Here is a 16,207-nt window from a genome sequence, read left to right on the forward strand (position 1 = left end):
CTCAGCGGAAAGCCACACCCCGAGAGCTCCCTCCTGGCGCCCCGGAACTCTCCGAGCTCGGCGCAGGCTGCGGGCTGCCTCTGAAGGTCCCTATCGCGGGCTGGGGGCCCTCTACCTGCAGGAAACGGTGACACAAGGGCTGGAGGAGGCCGCCTCCCGCAGCCAGGCACGCCTCCGAATAAAGTTTTCGCTCTATTAAGCGTCCAGGAGCGCTCTCCCGGCAGGAAAGAGAGCGGGGAGGGTGCTTGTCTGGCGCGCAGCCCACCGGGGCTGGATCTCCGGCATCCCATAGGGTCCCCCGAGCACCACCGGGGTGCCCCACCCCCACCCCCGCAAGAAAGAAGGGTGCTTTTATTTATTTGATTTTTTTTTTTTTTGCTTTTTGGGTCACATCTGGCGATGCACAGGGGTCACTCCTGGTTCATGCATTCAGGAACCACTCCAGGCGGTGCTCAGGGGACCCTATGGGATGCTGGGAGTCGAACCCGGGTGGGCCGCGTTAAGGCAAACGCCCTACCCGCTGTACTATCGCTCCAGCCCCCAGAAGGGTGCTTTTAAATGAGCACTATGGTCCGGTAAACATCATTTGAAATTTACATGAACTCAGCTCAGCCTGTAATCAAGCTAAGTTGACAAATGGTTTTGCTAGGACCCAAGCTGGAAGTTGCCTAGGGAGGGCTTGGGGGGGGGGGGGGGGGTCAGGAAAGTTCAAATCCTAACTTTGTCCTTTATTAGATGCCTAGCCTGTGGTTGTGGGAGTTGGGGGGAGGGGCTGGGAAGCCGATGGCTCTTCCTGTTGAATCTCAGTGTCCCCGTTCAAGTATGAAACTAATAAAAGTACTCCTCACCTGAGTTTTTGTTTTTCTTGTGGTTTATTCCAAGATGTAAGCTGGAGAGAAAGTACGCCAGGTATAGTACTTGCCTTGCATTCAGCTGACCTGGGTCTTACATGCAGCACCCCAACCCTGCCAGGAGTGACCCCTGAGCACAGAGCCAGGAGTAAGCCCTGAGCACCACCAAACCAAAACAAAAAAAAAAAAACGAAGCTTTTCAGGGGCCAAAGAAAAAGTCCAGTGGGCAGGGTGCTTGCTTTCCACATGCCAGCTCTGGTGAGATCCCTGGGACCCCATATGGTCCCCAGCCACAAGAAAACCCTGATGTGGCCAGATGTAGCCCCTAAACAAACAAATACACAAACAGATAAGCCCTTGAGGTTTCGTTCGGCGGTGTCTTTTTTCCTGGTGTGTGTGGGGTGCCTCTCTGGTGGAAGGAAGAAGCTAGAGACTGTCCCTGCAGGCCACCCCCAGCCACCTACCTTTCCGGGGGCATGTTTAAGGGCATATCCTCTGCGGCGCCTTCCTCGGGGTTCTTAGGCTTCTCCTTCTCCGTGGGGTCCTCTTCTGTGGCTGAAGGGTTGGTTCCCGCAGCGGGGGTGGGAGCAGTGGTCCCCGCCACCACCTCCTCCTTGGCTGCCTCCAGTCTGGGGGTGTCAGCCTGATCTGGGGGCCCCAGGTGGGGCTCAGGGTTCCGCTGCCGGGCCTGTGATATGGCCCGCCGGTCCCGAGCCTTCTTGATGCTGGGGCGTGGCATGGTGCCCATGTGGCTGTACATGTCACTGGAGCGGGCATAGGGTGGGGGACTCATGGGGATCGTCACCATGTCATCTTGTGTGGTCTCGAAGGTGTCGGGCTGCAGATAAGACCGGATGCTGATGGTGGGTGCCGACCTCCTCAGAGTGAAGGATCGAGGGAGATTGGAGAGGCTCCCAAAGCCCTTGAACTTGAAGAACCCTGGCAGGGGAAGGGAGGGCAAAAGGTTCACATCAGTGCCAACATGACGCCGACATGTGTGCAGTTTCCCTCACTGAGGTCCTAACGAGGGCCAGAGGCTTCCCTCACCCCCTCTGTAATTGTTCCGTATAAAATATGGCAGTGCTGGAATCACCTCAAGTCCTACATTTGAACCTGTGTGACCTGAGGCAAGTTGTCTGGCCTCTCTGGGCTTCATTCTTTGCCCTAAGAAACAGAGATGAGGGAGCCGAGTTGATAGTACAGGGGGCAGGGTGTTGGCCTTGCAACCCGGCCAACCTGGGTTTGATTCCTAGTATCCAATACGGTCCCTTGAGCCCCACCAGGAGTGATCCCTGAGCACAGAGCCAGGAGAAAGCCCTGAGCACTGCAGGGTGTGGCCCAAACCCCCAAAAAGAAAAGCAGAAAGAAAATGAAAGAAACAGAGATAACAGGAGTGAGAGGACAGAGACAAGCCCAGGCTGCCTGCCACAGAGACCACGTGTCAGGAGTGAAGGAGGGGGGCTGGAGCCATAGTATAGCGGGGAGGGCGTTGGCCTTGCACACGGTTGGCTCGGGTTCGATTCCCAGCATCCCCTATGGTCCCCCGAGCACCTCCAGGAGTAACCCCTGAGCATTGCTGGGTATGACCCCCCCCAAAAAAAAGGAAGTGAAAGAGAGGGGACTAGAGAGATGGTACCGTGGGCAGCGCACTCTCCTGCACGCGGCCAACCCAAATTCAAGTCTCAGCATCCCATATGGTCTCCTGAGCCCCTCCGGTAATAATTTCTCTCTTTTTTTTTCTTTTTGGGTCACACCCGGCAATGCACAGGGGTCACTTCTGGCTCTGCGCTCAGGAATTACCCCTGGCGGTGCTCAGGGGACCATTGGGATGCTGGGAATCGAACCTGGGTTGGCTGCGTGCAAGGCAAACGCCCTACCCGCTGTGCTATTGCTCCAGCCCCCCTCCGGTAATAATTTCTGAGCCAGGAGTAACCTCTGAGCATCACTGGATGTGGGGAAAAAAAGTGATGTTGGGCGAGAGAGATAGTGCAGTGCACAGGTGCTTGCCTTGCTCACGGCCAACCCGGGTTCAATCCCTGGTACCCCAGATGGTCTCCCAAGCCTGCCAGGAGTGATCCCTGGGTGCTGAGCCAGGAGTAAGCCCTGAGCACCTCCAGGTGTGGCCAAAATATCAAGAAAGTTTAAAAAAGAAAAGAAGTGATGGAGAGGATGGTAGGGCTGAAGACCCTGTTCCCCCACCCCCGGACCTGACCCGCACCCCGGGCCTCAGTGAATTCTCAGTTTAACCCCCTCATTTCCCAGATGAGGAAACTGTGTCTCAGAAGGATGAAACGACCCACTGAGGCCATGCCACAGGCAGGGGAAAATGTGCGTGCCGGGGTGGGGGCAGGGAGGGGGTCTGTAACATGGTCCCAAGGCCAGGACGGTCCCCTCCCTGCGGTCTCTCCTTCCTGTCAGCTGAGCCTGTGGTGGCTCAGGCAGTCAGCCTTCTCCTGCTTCCGCGGGAGCCGAGGGCCCTCCTCTGCCCCTCTCCCCCCACCAAGGGACTGTCCCCTAAGCTTTCCGCCCTCTGCCTCCCCGCAGGGCCTCAGGAGGAGCAAAGGAAGAAGCTGCTGTTTCCCACGTCTGGGCCCTCCTCGCCTGCCCGGGTCCTCCCGAACACACGGGGAGGGTGGCAGGACACCCCACGCGATGGGCCACCCAGCAGAGCCTGAACAGACCTTGGGAAGCCGCCGTGGGAGGCCAGGGGGCTCACTCCCTGCCCTGTCCACTGCCCTGTTCTCTGGCTCTGGCCTGACACATGGCTAGAGGGGGTGCCCTCGGGGCAGATGTGACCCCACCGGAGGGAGGCCCAGAGGCTCCCCCTTTCTCAGCCCTCACGTCAGGGTCCGGGCAGGGAAGATCTGGAGGACCCAGCAATGAGGCAGGGAGAGAAACTGAGCCTTCCCCATCTCAGACTGTCTGTCTGGCTGTCTCAGACCATCCCGTCCTGTCCCCACCCGAATGTCACCCTCAAGGAAGACAGAAGTCATCAGGACCCCATCTGCCCTGGGTCCTGGACTCCCCCCCCCACCACCACCCACCAGCCCCCTTGGGAAACTGGAGGCAGGCGTGCAGAGGGACGCATACCCGGACGGATGCACAGCCCAAGAGGCATAGACGGACGGATGCACAGCCCGAGAGGCGGCAGAGCCAGTGGTCCAGGACCAGTGTGCTGGAGACAGTGACCCCGGGGTCCAGAGGAGCCCCCCTCCCCGGCAGAGACAGCAACAGATAGCAAGAGAAGCAGGAAGGAGGGAAGGAGGCAGAGGCTGTGAAGCAGCGCAGGCAGAGACCCAACAGGAAAGCCAGGCAGGGACAGGACTGGACAGAACTCACGGGCACGGCACTCACTGAACTTCCTGTTGGCTTTCCTGGGCGCTTCTGCCTCCATCCCCCTGGACCGGGCAGGCCTCCCGAGTCCGGGGCTCCAAGAGCACTGAGGAGGTGTCTGCCTCACCTCCCCTTCCCTTTTCTGGCACCCTCAAACTCAACTCGCTTCCTCTGTGTATTTTTAAACCAGTGAAACTCCCACAGCCCCACCCTCCCATCCTCTCTGCGGGGGGGGGGGGGGGGGGGGGGAGCCCAGGGCCACCCCCAGTGCAGGCCCTATGGGCCGCCTCGCTGGCCCCTAGCAGGGGGCAGGGGGCAGACCACAAGCCTGTGTGGAACCAACCACAGACTCTGGGAACGGAGCCCACTGGGCCGGGGCCACGGGGGACCTGCCAGCAGCTGTCCAGATGGGGCCAGCGGGGGGGTGGGGGGGAGGGGCTGAGTAAGAGTGGCTTATTCTGTGCAGGGAGAGGGGAGGGGGGTTGGTACGGGGGATGGGATGAAGAGGAGGGAAGGACCAGAGGGCTTCCAGAGCCAGGGCCCACTCTTAGCAGGCCTGGGAACTCTCCTCCCTGAGCCTCAGTTTCCCCCGTGAGCCGGGGGTAAGTTGCAGTGCCCACCTCCAGGACACGGTGCTAGAAAAGCAATGCCCATGCTGATTCGGGCACCATCCTAGGCCCACCTCGTGCTTCCCAAAGTGGGCACGGGTACCCCCCGGTATCATCAGGGTGCACTTTCTGTTTGCTTGAAGGTCGATTTCCGGGGCCACTAAGTGATCCCTTTACTGAAAAGGGGACCAGTGGGTCAAATAAAGCTGGGACTCACCAATCCAGTCCATCACACCCATTGTATGGATGGGGAAGCTAAGACTGAGGCCAAGTAGGTTACAACTCACCCTGGCTGGTCCTTTTTGTTTGTTTTTTGTTTTGTTTTGTTTTTCGTCACACCCGATGATGCTCAGGGGTTACTCCTGGCTCGGCACTCAGGAATCACTCCTGACAGGACTGGGGGACCATACGGGATTCCAGGGATCAACCCGGTCAGCCATGTGCAAGGCAAACATCCTACCTGCTGTACTCCAGCCCCTTGGCTGGTCCTTGCTTTTTTTGCGAGGAGGCAGGGGTCACACCTGGCGATGCTCAGGAGTTAGTCCTTGGCTGGTTCTTGAACCCACAAACTGGTGTTTTTTCACCCCACAACCTGTGTGCAAGTGTGTGTGTGTGTGTGTGTGTGTGTGCGCGTGTCCTCACAAGTTTATATATCAATGTGTGTATGCATATTGTGTGTCTATGAGCATACCTTTGTGCATGTATGTATAATTTGTTGCATGTATGTGTACGAATGTGTGTAAAGGTGCGTATTCCCACACACACGAGCAGAACAGAGAGGAGGAAATGAAAGGTCCTTCACAGGCTGTCCCACACCTGTGGAGGCTGGGCTGCTTGAGCCCAGGGTCACCCACCGCCGCTCTGCTGCCTGTCACCGCCTAGGACAGCTGGAGTGCTGGGTCCTCTCTCCCAGGTAAGACGGGGCGTAACAACAGTGACCGTGGGGGCCGCAGAGCTAGTAGGGCACTTGCCAACCATGCTTCTTCCCCGGCAACACATTAGGTCCCCTGTGTCCTACCAGAATGACCCAATGGCCAGAGTACAGGTTCACATGTGGGAGCCCCAGGTCCTGCACCTGGGACCACATGGCTCCTTGAGCATTGCTGGGGTCTGAGCATGAGCTGGGGAGTAGCCCGTGAGCACCATCAGCTGTGGTCCCTAAACACGAAACCAAAATGGTGGCCAGAGGGACTGAAGTGATACTCTAGTGGGTAGGGAGCTTGTCTTGCACATGGAGCATCCAGGATTGATCCCTGCCAGGAGTCATCCCTGAACACCACTGGGTCAGGCCCAAAAAACAACTGAAAAAAAAAAAAAGTTCTGGGGCCGGAGCTATAGTCCAGCAGGGAGCGCGTTTGTCTTGCGCGTGGTGACCCAGGTTCGATCCCCGGCATCTCATATGGTCCCCCAAGAACCACCAGGAGTGATTCCTGAGTGTAGAGTCAGGAGAAGTCCCTGAGCATTGCAGGGTGTGAGCCCCCCACCCAAAAAGAAACCCCCAAAATTAAAAAAAAAAGTGCCCATGAATATCTTCAGGTCACTTAGTCTGTCTGACCCTAAGTGTTGTTCCTCCTGTCTCCTGTTCCAACAGATGTGGAAATCAAGGTCCCCCGAAGTTAGATTATAGGGAATCGGCACCTGCTTGTCCAGCTGTGGAGACTGAGGTCCCAGCGTCCATACCTACAAGTGCCTGGATCCAACAGGACGGTGGACTCTGGTGGAGGAAGGTCTGACTGAGCCTATTTGGAGGTCGGGGCAGGGGGGTGCATGCCGGAAACTGCCCAGGGGCTTCTCCCAACCTGGGGCTTGGGAGCTGCATATTCTTGTTGGTTGGTTTTGGCGTCACACCCAGTGATACTCAGGGGCTACTCCTGGTCTGCACTCAGAAATTATTCCTGCTGATGCTGGGGGGACTATATGGGATGTCGGGGATCAAACCCAGGTTGGTCGCGTGCAAGAAAAACGCCCTCCCCGCTATACTATCTCTCCAGCCCCGCTCCCAGCGTTTTTTTTGAGCGACCACATAGGCCAAAAATTAAACGCAGAACTCCAGCATGCAAAGCATGTGCTCAGCCCATTGGGAAATCTCTCTGGCCCCCAGCTGAACCTCTTGACTCAGGATGCGGGGAACACAGACCATGAGAACAAAAGGCCTGGCTAGGGCTGAGTTCAAAGTTCAAAAGAGAGGATGGGGTTTTTAGGCTCTGGATTGGGAACAGGGAGGAGGGAACATTTCTGCTCCTTCTACCAAGCGCTGACCTGAGCCAGGCCTGAGGCTGGAAGCCCCCCTGGCCCGTCCTTGGGCAAAGGCTCAACAGATCTATGAGCCCATTTCACAGATGAGGAACAGAGGGCAGGCAGACTGCTACCTCCCAGCTCCCAGGGTGGTATCCGATCATCTTCATGTGATCAGAGGGGGGGGCCTGGCAGAGCTGGGGATGTGGGCGGGGGGTCTTCTTAGTGGAAGGCAGAGGGGGATCCTTGGGCTTGCCCCCCAGAGGAACCCCCAGTGATGGGTGCTCCTGGATTAGGAGCTGACACCCCCTTCCTGCACCCGACCGACTGGGAGCTGCTTTCCTGAGACTCTCAATTCCCGGGTCCCCCATCTGCGAAACAGGCTCCTGGCGGGCCCCCGTTTCCGGGGATGCTGAAGGCATAAAAGGAGTGAGTGCTGGCCCTGGGCCATGGGCTGTGACCTCTGCAGACCCAGGTGGTCTTCGTGGAGGAAGGAAGGGGGGCGCTTCCATGCAGAAGCAGGTCAACAGTGAGGGGATCTGAGTGTTGGTGGTGGTGGTGAGGCCCCCCGTGGGGCCCCGGCAGCAGTGCAGGCGGGGTGTGGCGGCCTCTGGCTGGGGCGCCAGGGCCCCGGGGGGCTCCCCGGGAGGATGAATGGGGTCAGTGTGGTCGCTCCGCTGAGCTCAGAGCCCCTTTGTGCAGCTTCGAGAGTGGCCGTTGGCAGTGCGGCTGGGGACCTGCTGGTGAGTGGCTGTCCCCCAGGCTGTCTCCACCCGCGCTGGAGTCTGGCCCGTGCCCGCAGCCCTGCACACCCAGGGCTCTGCCACCGGCACCGCGGGCACGGCTTCATCCGTCGCCTCTGCGCGCTTCCTCCAGGTCCGTCAGGGGCCTGGGCCCGCGACTGCCCCTTCCTGCCTGACCATGGCCTAGGACTCGGCTGACGTGGGAGGCTTCAGTTGCCAGCCAGAGGCGCTGGACTCACGGGGCCCCGGCTCGAACCCCACCTGGTTGCCTGGGCAATCTCCTCACCTGGTGGCCTCGCCTGGTTCCGTCCCTCCCCACCCCACCCCCAGGAGTCAAAAGGCACAAAGGCAAGATCAAAAGGAACAACAAAACGCGCAGTCGGCATTCGTTTCATTGGTCTTAGATTCTCTGGGGTCTCAGGCAGACCCGGGCTCCCTGAGATAGGAGGGCCCCCCCACCCTAGGCCTCAGGAGACGTGGTCTGGTATTGAGGGGGGGACACATTGGGAAGGTGCAACAGGACCCGGGGAGTCTTCATGTTGGAGGTCACGGGGTCCTGGCTTTGAACCCCACCTCTGCAGCTTCCTGGTTCCCTTTGGGGGGACTTGGATCTGCTAAGAGCCGCGTCCTGAGGGAGGGTTCTGGAGAGTTCTACAGGTCCGGCCGATAAGCAAGTCAGAGAGTCATAGCCCAGCTGGTGTGGGCACCCGCACCCCCAATCCAGTGACCCTTTTTTTTTTTGCACCCCAGAGTGCAGCCCAGAGGACACCCAGGGTCCCGTCTCTCCCTCTGTGTCCGTCGCCGGTGCCAGCTCCAGGGGAGACAGAGACCTAGGCAGTGTCAAACAGCTGGCCAGTGCCTCCCCTTCCTACCTACTCAGGGCCTCAGTTTCCCATCTGTGAAATGGCAGCAGCATGGCGGGGCGGCTCAGTCAGCTGACACCTGCACCGAGTATGGTCCCCTGCCCAACCCAACTGCCCACCCTGTCCCGCAACCAATCGTCAAGGAATCAGAACTCACGAGTAGTGGCTCTGGGGAGCACCGTCCAGTCTGCTTCTGTCCATTCCCACTCACCTTCCTCCCCAGGGGAGCAAGAGGCCCCAGCCCCAAGGGGAAGTGTCTGGCGGGTGTGAGGGTTCAGATCTGCGAGGATGGGGTGGGGGTGGGGGGGAACCTCTGCTCACAGGATGTGACTTCAGGCTGGCTCGTGGGAAACAGGAAGGGGCCCGAGAGTCTGAGGGTGGCGACACCCAGACCCTGATGGCCACCCCGATGTCGAACTCCTCCCCTTGCTGCCATCAGGCAGGCACCCAGGCCAGCAGGCTCAGCCTTGGGCAGGGCCTGGGCTCGTGCCACACTGATCTGGCTCGGTGGTCGGAGTGGTCACTGTCCGGGAGACGTCACCTGGAGTGCAGTGTCCCCTTGCACCCAACCCTCCCTTCATGCTGGAGCTGAGCTCACGCTAAGTGTAGGGCCTGGGCTGCCTATTGTCCGTCGATAAAGTTGTAATTACCACGATTATTATTATTTTCTCTCTTCTTGGCCTCCCCGGCCCCAAGGCAGCCAACGTTGGAGCCCTGCTGGAGCCTCCGGGAGACCGAGCCCAGGTCACTCCCCTCTAAAGACCGGCCTGGTCCACACTGCCAGCTACCGGGCCAGAGTCGGGAGCTGCAGGCAAAGTCACGGGGGTTCTGGAATGAAGGGGTGCTGCGAGGGGCAGAGGGCCAGGCCCAGGGCCCCATCTGGAAGAGGCCTGGAGAGCCGGGGCAGGCCCAGAGGAGCAGGCGCAGGGCCGGATCGGGTTGCTGGAGGCAGGCGCCGGGCAAGCGCTGGGGAGGAGGAGGGTCCCTGGGAGCTGGGTGCGCGACCCCTCTGCGCCAGGGAGGAATCGCCCATCAGCAAACCCCTCCTCGGATCCCCGTCCCAGCGCTGACCTCCGGTGACCTTGGGGCGAACGACCTCACCTCTCTGAGCCTCAGGGTCTTCTGTAAAATGGGTCGCCCACCCAGCCCAGGGGCGGGGGGCGAGGGGGGGAAGCTAGGATTCAGCAGGAGCCCCCCCCCCGACCCAGCGCTTCCGAGAGCACGGGAGCTGGAGGGGGGGTGGGCTGGTTAAACGTTTAGCTGCTTCCAAACCGGGCTCGGGCCCCGGCCGCGGCGGGGCGCGGGGCGAGGCGAGGCCCCCCGGGGGTCTGCCTGCCTCCTGCACGCTCGCGCGCGCCTGCCTCCCCTCCGGAGAACCGGGGGCCCGGGCTGCAGGCCGGGCCTGGGCTCGCCCGCAGCCGCCAGTGGCGCCGCGCCCCCTGGTGGCCGTCGGTTGCCATGTCAACGGCGGGTGGCGGGGGCCCGGGCGGCGGCGGCGGCGGCGGCGGCGGGGGCGGGGGCCGGTCCCTCCTCCCGGGGCCCCCGGCCGCCCCTCCCTCGGCCGGGCCGGGGAGGCGGCGGGCGGGCGGCGCGCGGGCGGTAAACTGAGGCCCGCGGCCCGCGGCCAGGTGCGGCGCGCGGGGCCCCACCTCCGAAGGCGGAGGAGGGGCCGCGGGCGGTGACGCGCCGAGGGCGGCGGGCGGCGGCGGCGGCGGCGGGCGGGCGGCGACGGCGGCAGGTGCGGCCGCGGAGGGTGGGAGGGCGCAGGGCGGGGGCGGGCGGAGGGGGAGGGGCGCGGAGGGCGAGGCCCGGGCGCCTCCCTCTTTATAACGCGCCCCCTCCCGGGCTCGCGGGCCGCCTCCGCGTCGGCTCTCCCCGGCTCGCCCCCTCGGCCGGCCGCCCGGCCCCGGGCCGCGCCGCCAGGGAGCCCCCCGGGCCGCGGCTCGGGGGCCGCCACCCCCGCCGAGCCGCCCGCCCGCCGCCGCCGCCCCGCGCAGCCCGGCGGAGGCGGCGCCGTCCGAGGAGGAGGAGGAGGAGGAGGAGGAGGAGCAGGGCACTGCGGCTGGCCCCGGATCGGGCGCCAGAGCGGCAGCGGCTTCGGCGGCAGCGGCGGCCCGGGCTGATGCAGCGGGACGCGGCGGCCCGAGCCCCCGCCCCGGCGCCCCGGCTCCCCGCGCCGCCCCCGACCGGGGCCTCCGCCGGCCTGGGCGGCGGCGGCGGCGGCGGCGGCGGCGGCGGCGGGGGCAGCGGCGGCGGCGGCGGCGGCGGCGCCTCCTCCTCCTCTGCAGCTCCGGCTCCTCCTGGCCTCCCGGGAACTACAAGTCCCAGGGGGCCTGGCGGCGGGCGGCGGGCGGAAGAGGCGGGGCCGGCGCCGCGAGGCCGGAAGTGGCCGTGGAGGCGGAAGTGGCGCGGCCGCGGAGGGCCCTGGAGCGCGGCGGCGGGACCCGGAGCGGGCGCGGCGGCGGCGGCGGCGGCGGCGGCGGGCGCGGCGGGGGCGGGCGCGGCGGGGGCGGCGGGGGGCGGCGGCGGCGGCGCGCTGGAAGCGGCCATGGCCAAGCAGTACGACTCGGTGGAGTGCCCCTTTTGTGACGAGGTGACCAAGTACGAGAAGCTGGCGAAGATCGGCCAGGGCACCTTCGGGTAAGGCCGGGCGCCCTTGGGGGCCTTGCAACCCGCCCCGGGCTGGCGGGAGGCCCCCTCCCCACGCCCCCGGCTCCGGGCCGGGCCCGGGTCTCGCTCGGCCACGCCGCCGCCGCCGCCGCCGCCCGCGCGGGCCTGGCGGAGTCGCCTGGCGGGGTGGAGCCACGAGGCTCGGGAGGGGCGCGGGGAGGGGCCGCCGGGGGGCGCGGGGCGCGGGGCCGGGGTGGGGGGAGCCCGAGGCCGGAAGCCGAGGGTCGGGGAAGGCACCTCCGGGACCGGGGACCGGGGACGGGCGGACCCCGAGGCCCTGCCCCGCCCCGCCCCGCCCCGGCTCCCTCCGGCCCGGCCCTCGCGGTGGGGGAGGGGCGGCCCCTGCGGAAGCGGCGCGCTGAGCCCCCTCCCCCGTGGTCCCTCCTCGGCCCGCAGGGAGGTGTTTAAGGCCAAGCATCGCAAGACCGGCCAGAAGGTGGCTCTCAAGAAAGTGCTGATGGAGAACGAGAAAGAGGGGGTGAGTAGCTGGCGGGGTGGGCAGGCCGGCCCATCCCCCTGGACTCTTGCCTCCTCCCGCGGCTGGGCGGGGGGAGGGGGGCGTGTTTCCGTCCCCCACCTGGGATCTTCGCACTCAGAGTCCACGTGTGTATAGACTTTCACCTCCCAGGGAGTTTTGGTTTTTTTCTTTTTTTTTTCTTTCGCTTTTTGGGTCACACGCGGCGTTGCACAGGGGTTCCTCCTGGCTCGTGCACTCAGGAAAGACTCCTGGCGGTGCTTGGGGGGCCATATATGGGACGCTGGGAATCGAACCCGGGTAGACCGCGTGCAAGGCAAACGCCCTACCCGCTGTGCTGTCCTCCAGCCCCAAATTCGACGTCTCAATTTCGTGATGCCTTCAGCTGTTTCAGGCCCCTTTCATTTCTTAGGGCAGTAGCCCCGGGGGACCAGGAGGGGGCGCTCACGTGTTGCACCGAGTCCTCCCCCCTCCCCTGACTCCCGCTGCCTGGGCTCAGGATGGGGCCTGATCTCACATACTGGGAGTGATTTTAAGCTAAAGCACCAAGGGAGAAGCAGCTCAGGGGCGTTTATCCAGTGAGAGAGACCGAGTGCCCACAGGGCATTGCTCAGAGACATTGCTTTCAGCACCTGTCCACCCCCCAGACTCAGCCTCTGGGGCTGCCCTGCCCCACCCTCCATGGGCAGCTCCTTGGTCTGGTGCCCGGCTCACTTTTGCTCTTTTCTTTTGTCTTTCCGCCCAGTTCCCCATTACAGCTTTGAGGGAAATCAAGATCCTTCAGCTCCTAAAGCACGAGAACGTCGTCAACTTGATTGAGATCTGTCGGACCAAAGGTCAGTCTTGCCCCCCCCTCCCCAGTCCCCCGTTTTCCGGTGGAGGATGAGGCTCGGAGCCTCAGACCTGGCAGGCCTAGGACCCAGACACGTTTCAGTTGCCTTCTCTCTGCCTTTGTCCCAGCCGTGACTGCCTTCTCTGGTCCTGTCACCGCAGCTGGTCCGTCCCCGGGGGCCTGCTGGAGGCACTGGAAACCTTTGTTCCCCACAAAAGGCGGACTCTGGGTGTCCCCCGGGGAGGGGGTGGTTTGGCTGCGGGGAAAATCCATCCCGCGTGGGGATTCTCACTTTCTCCTCTCCCTCAGCTTCCCCTTATAACCGCTGCAAGGGGAGCATCTACCTGGTGTTCGATTTCTGCGAGCATGACCTGGCGGGCCTGCTGAGCAACGTGTTGGTCAAGTTCACGCTGGCCGAGATCAAGCGGGTCATGCAGATGCTGCTCAACGGCCTCTACTACATCCACCGCAACAAGGTGGGTGGGGGCAGGGCCAGAGGGGCTGGGGCGGGGCAATGGGGGGTGGGGGACGTGCGGGACCCTCACTCCTGCGCTCGCTCCCCGCAGATCCTGCACAGGGACATGAAGGCCGCCAATGTGCTCATCACCCGAGACGGGGTCTTGAAGCTGGCCGACTTCGGGCTGGCCCGGGCCTTCAGCCTGGCTAAGAACAGTCAGCCCAACCGCTACACCAACCGCGTGGTGACGCTCTGGTACCGGCCCCCGGAGCTGTTGCTCGGTGAGGACGCCCGAGCCGGCAGAGGGGGGGCTGGGGCTGGCGCGCACCCAGCCTCGCCCCCCCGCTGTCAGGGCTTCTTGAGCCGCCAGCCCTGAGGCCACGCGTCTCAGGAGGCCCTCGGGCTCAAAGGGCCCCCCTGGGGCGCTCTTCTTCCCAGGGGAGCGGGACTACGGCCCCCCCATTGACCTGTGGGGTGCCGGGTGCATCATGGCGGAGATGTGGACCCGCAGCCCTATCATGCAGGGCAACACGGAGCAGCACCAGCTCGCCCTCATCAGCCAGCTCTGTGGCTCCATCACCCCGGAGGTGCGTGGCCCCCGGCCCCCCAGGCCAGAGCTCCACTGGGCTACGGAAGTCTCCCTCCCAGGGGAGGAGCGGGCAGTGGAGGAGGAGCACGCCCTCCGGAGCGTGGCTGGCAGAGGGACAGGGCCTGCTCTCCAGGGCACCCCCGGCCCGGGGTCCACGGTCGCCTGCCTGGCCTTGGGCGAGGCCGTACAAGCTCTCCTGGCCACACGCCTGCCTGTGTCAGAAGTGGCCCTGGTCCGGTGGCCTGCTTGCCTGGGCTGGCTTTCGGGCGGAGCCGAATGGGTCCCCGCGACTGTCACCTCGGAGGGTCCAGTTCGCTCTCCAGGGGGCCCGTCGGGAGCCTCCAGGATGTCCCATGCCCGACGGTACCCGCTCAGCAGGCCAGCCTGACCCCAGCCCTAGCGTCCGTGCCCGCCAGTAACTCCATCCGTCCTCTCTGCTTGCCTCCTGCCTGTCCCTAGGTCTGGCCAAATGTGGACAAGTACGAGCTGTTTGAGAAGCTGGAGCTGGTCAAGGGCCAGAAGCGGAAGGTGAAGGACAGGCTGAAGGCCTACGTGCGCGACCCCTACGCGCTGGACCTCATCGACAAGCTGCTGGTGCTGGACCCGGCACAGCGCATCGACAGCGACGACGCCCTGAACCATGACTTCTTCTGGTCCGACCCGATGCCCTCGGACCTCAAGGGCATGCTGTCCACCCACCTGACGTCCATGTTCGAGTACCTGGCGCCGCCACGCCGGAAGGGCAGTCAGATCACGCAGCAGGCCACCAACCAGAGCCGCAACCCCGCCACCACCAACCAGACGGAGTTCGAGCGTGTCTTCTGAGCATTGCGGCTCGCCGCCGGGACTGCCTGCCTGCCGGGGGCCACGGGGGGTCTGCGTTCCCCCCTCTCCACACACATTATTTAATCCCCACCCAGGGCTCTGGCAGCCCGGCCCAGCAGGCTGGAGGGCCTCGAAGAAGTCTCGGAGGGGTGCCAGGCCCACCTCGCTTTGTTGTTGGGTTTTGGTGGGGGTGCCGTCCGGGGGAATCCCGCGGCTGGCGGGGGGGTGGGCAGAGAGCCTCCCCGAGTCCCCAGTGACTTGCTAAGTGTTCTTAGCATTGTGGCAAGAGGGAAGGGGTCCTTCTCATTTGAGAGGCGGAAGTGGGGCGCCGGCCTGGGAAGGGCCTGCCCTTGGTCTGACCTCCCCACAGGTACTGGGGCTGGTCAGTGCTTGGTTTCTTCGATAGGCTATTACCGTGGGTTTTGCGTTGGATTGTTTGGAGACCTCCCTGAATGCAGTTAGGTCCGTTGCGATTAAAGTTGTCTTTTTCAGTACACGCATTCTGCAGTGTCTTCACGCGCCCCCCCCCCCCCCCCCCCCCGCCTGCCTGCGTGTGCCCACATTCTTCCTCCTCAGTATTCCTGTTGGAGTCCCGCGGGTGGGTCCCTTGGGAGTGGCTTAGGGCCTCTCAGGCTGCATTTGGCAGTGCCTGGGACCAGGTGGTGCCCAGGATTAAGCCTGGGTGGGTCACGTGTATGACACATGAGTCGCCCGGTATGGTAGCTCACCCCCAATCCTGTTCCTTGTTTTGGGGCCACACCTGGTGGTGGTTGGGGATGGAACCCAGGCCCGTGCAGCCTCTCCTGTTCCCCAGTTAGCTCTTTTGTTTGTTCTGGGGTTGCACTGAACCAGTGATGCACAGGGCTTAACACCTGGCCGTGCTGGGGACCAAACCCAAACTGACGGCTAGGCACATGCCTTACCCGCTCTACTCTCTGGGCCCTTAAAGAAATTCTCCCTCCCTCCCCCCCCCCCCCCCCCCCCGCAGTGGCAGTGGCAGTGGCAGGGTATATGCAGTGCTCAGGAGTTAGTCCTGGTTCTACACTCAGGATTCAATCCTGGTGGGCTCAAAAAATCATGGGGGCGGGGCTGGAGCAATAGCACAGTGGGGAGGGTGTTTGCCTTGCACGTAGCCAACCCTGGTTCAATCCCCAGCATCCCATATGTCCCCCGAGCACCGCCAGGAGTAATCTCCGTGCATTGCCGGGTGTGACTCAAAAAAGCAAAAGAAACACGGGGTGCCGGGGACTGAACCTGGGTCAGCCATTGCAAGATAAGCACCCTACCCACCGTTAGTATTATGCCCCAGTGAGATTTGAACAAGTAAGTTTTGGGTTTGGGCGTCACACCTCGAAGTGCTTAGGGCTTACCCTAAGGCTTACTTGGAGCCATGATGCTAGGGATCAAACTCGGGCCTGCCTGCTTTCCTGTCGCTCTGACCCAGGAAGAGGAGGATTCTGCAGCCACAGCAGTGACAAAAAACATACTTGGGGTGAGTCTCTGCATGAGAGAGCTTTGGCTAGAACCGTGGGTTACGGGAGGAAGGGAACCCAGACTGGAAGAGCAGCAACATACCTGAGGGAAAGTTGTCTGGCCGGCTAGTGGGGCCAGTGACCACTCCAGGCCACTCAGCCTCAGTCCTTGTCTTCTCTGCTTCTGTCCCTTTATTGGGAATGTGCTCACGCATTGACCTGACTGCACAGGGCAGGAAACCAGCCCCCACTCC

The 16,207-nt window shown here is 63.1% G+C and overlaps 2 protein-coding genes across 2 annotated transcripts; one reads left to right on the plus strand and one right to left on the minus strand.

The window, feature by feature from the left end:
* Positions 1-111: 111 nt before the first annotated feature.
* LOC130018051 (basic proline-rich protein-like) lies at positions 112-11,183 on the minus strand. Its single transcript, XM_056108913.1, has 5 exons — positions 11,148-11,183; positions 10,967-11,057; positions 9,991-10,836; positions 1,316-1,790; positions 112-115 (listed from the first exon to the last, which is right to left on the minus strand). Exons 1-5 carry the CDS (start codon positions 11,181-11,183, stop codon positions 112-114), a joined length of 1,452 nt encoding a protein of 483 aa, XP_055964888.1.
* Positions 11,119-14,975, plus strand: CDK9 (cyclin dependent kinase 9). The gene is made up of 7 exons (XM_056108800.1): positions 11,119-11,273; positions 11,700-11,781; positions 12,524-12,614; positions 12,920-13,086; positions 13,177-13,348; positions 13,506-13,654; positions 14,116-14,975. The coding sequence occupies exons 1-7, from the start codon at positions 11,182-11,184 to the stop codon at positions 14,479-14,481; spliced, it is 1,119 nt and encodes a 372-aa protein (XP_055964775.1). The 5' UTR covers positions 11,119-11,181; the 3' UTR covers positions 14,482-14,975.
* Positions 14,976-16,207: the final 1,232 nt, after the last annotated feature.

The sequence above is a fragment of the Sorex fumeus genome, unplaced genomic scaffold, assembly GCF_029834395.1.
Source record: "Sorex fumeus unplaced genomic scaffold, SorFum_2.1 ptg000233l, whole genome shotgun sequence".
Lineage (NCBI taxonomy): Eukaryota > Metazoa > Chordata > Mammalia > Eulipotyphla > Soricidae > Sorex > Sorex fumeus.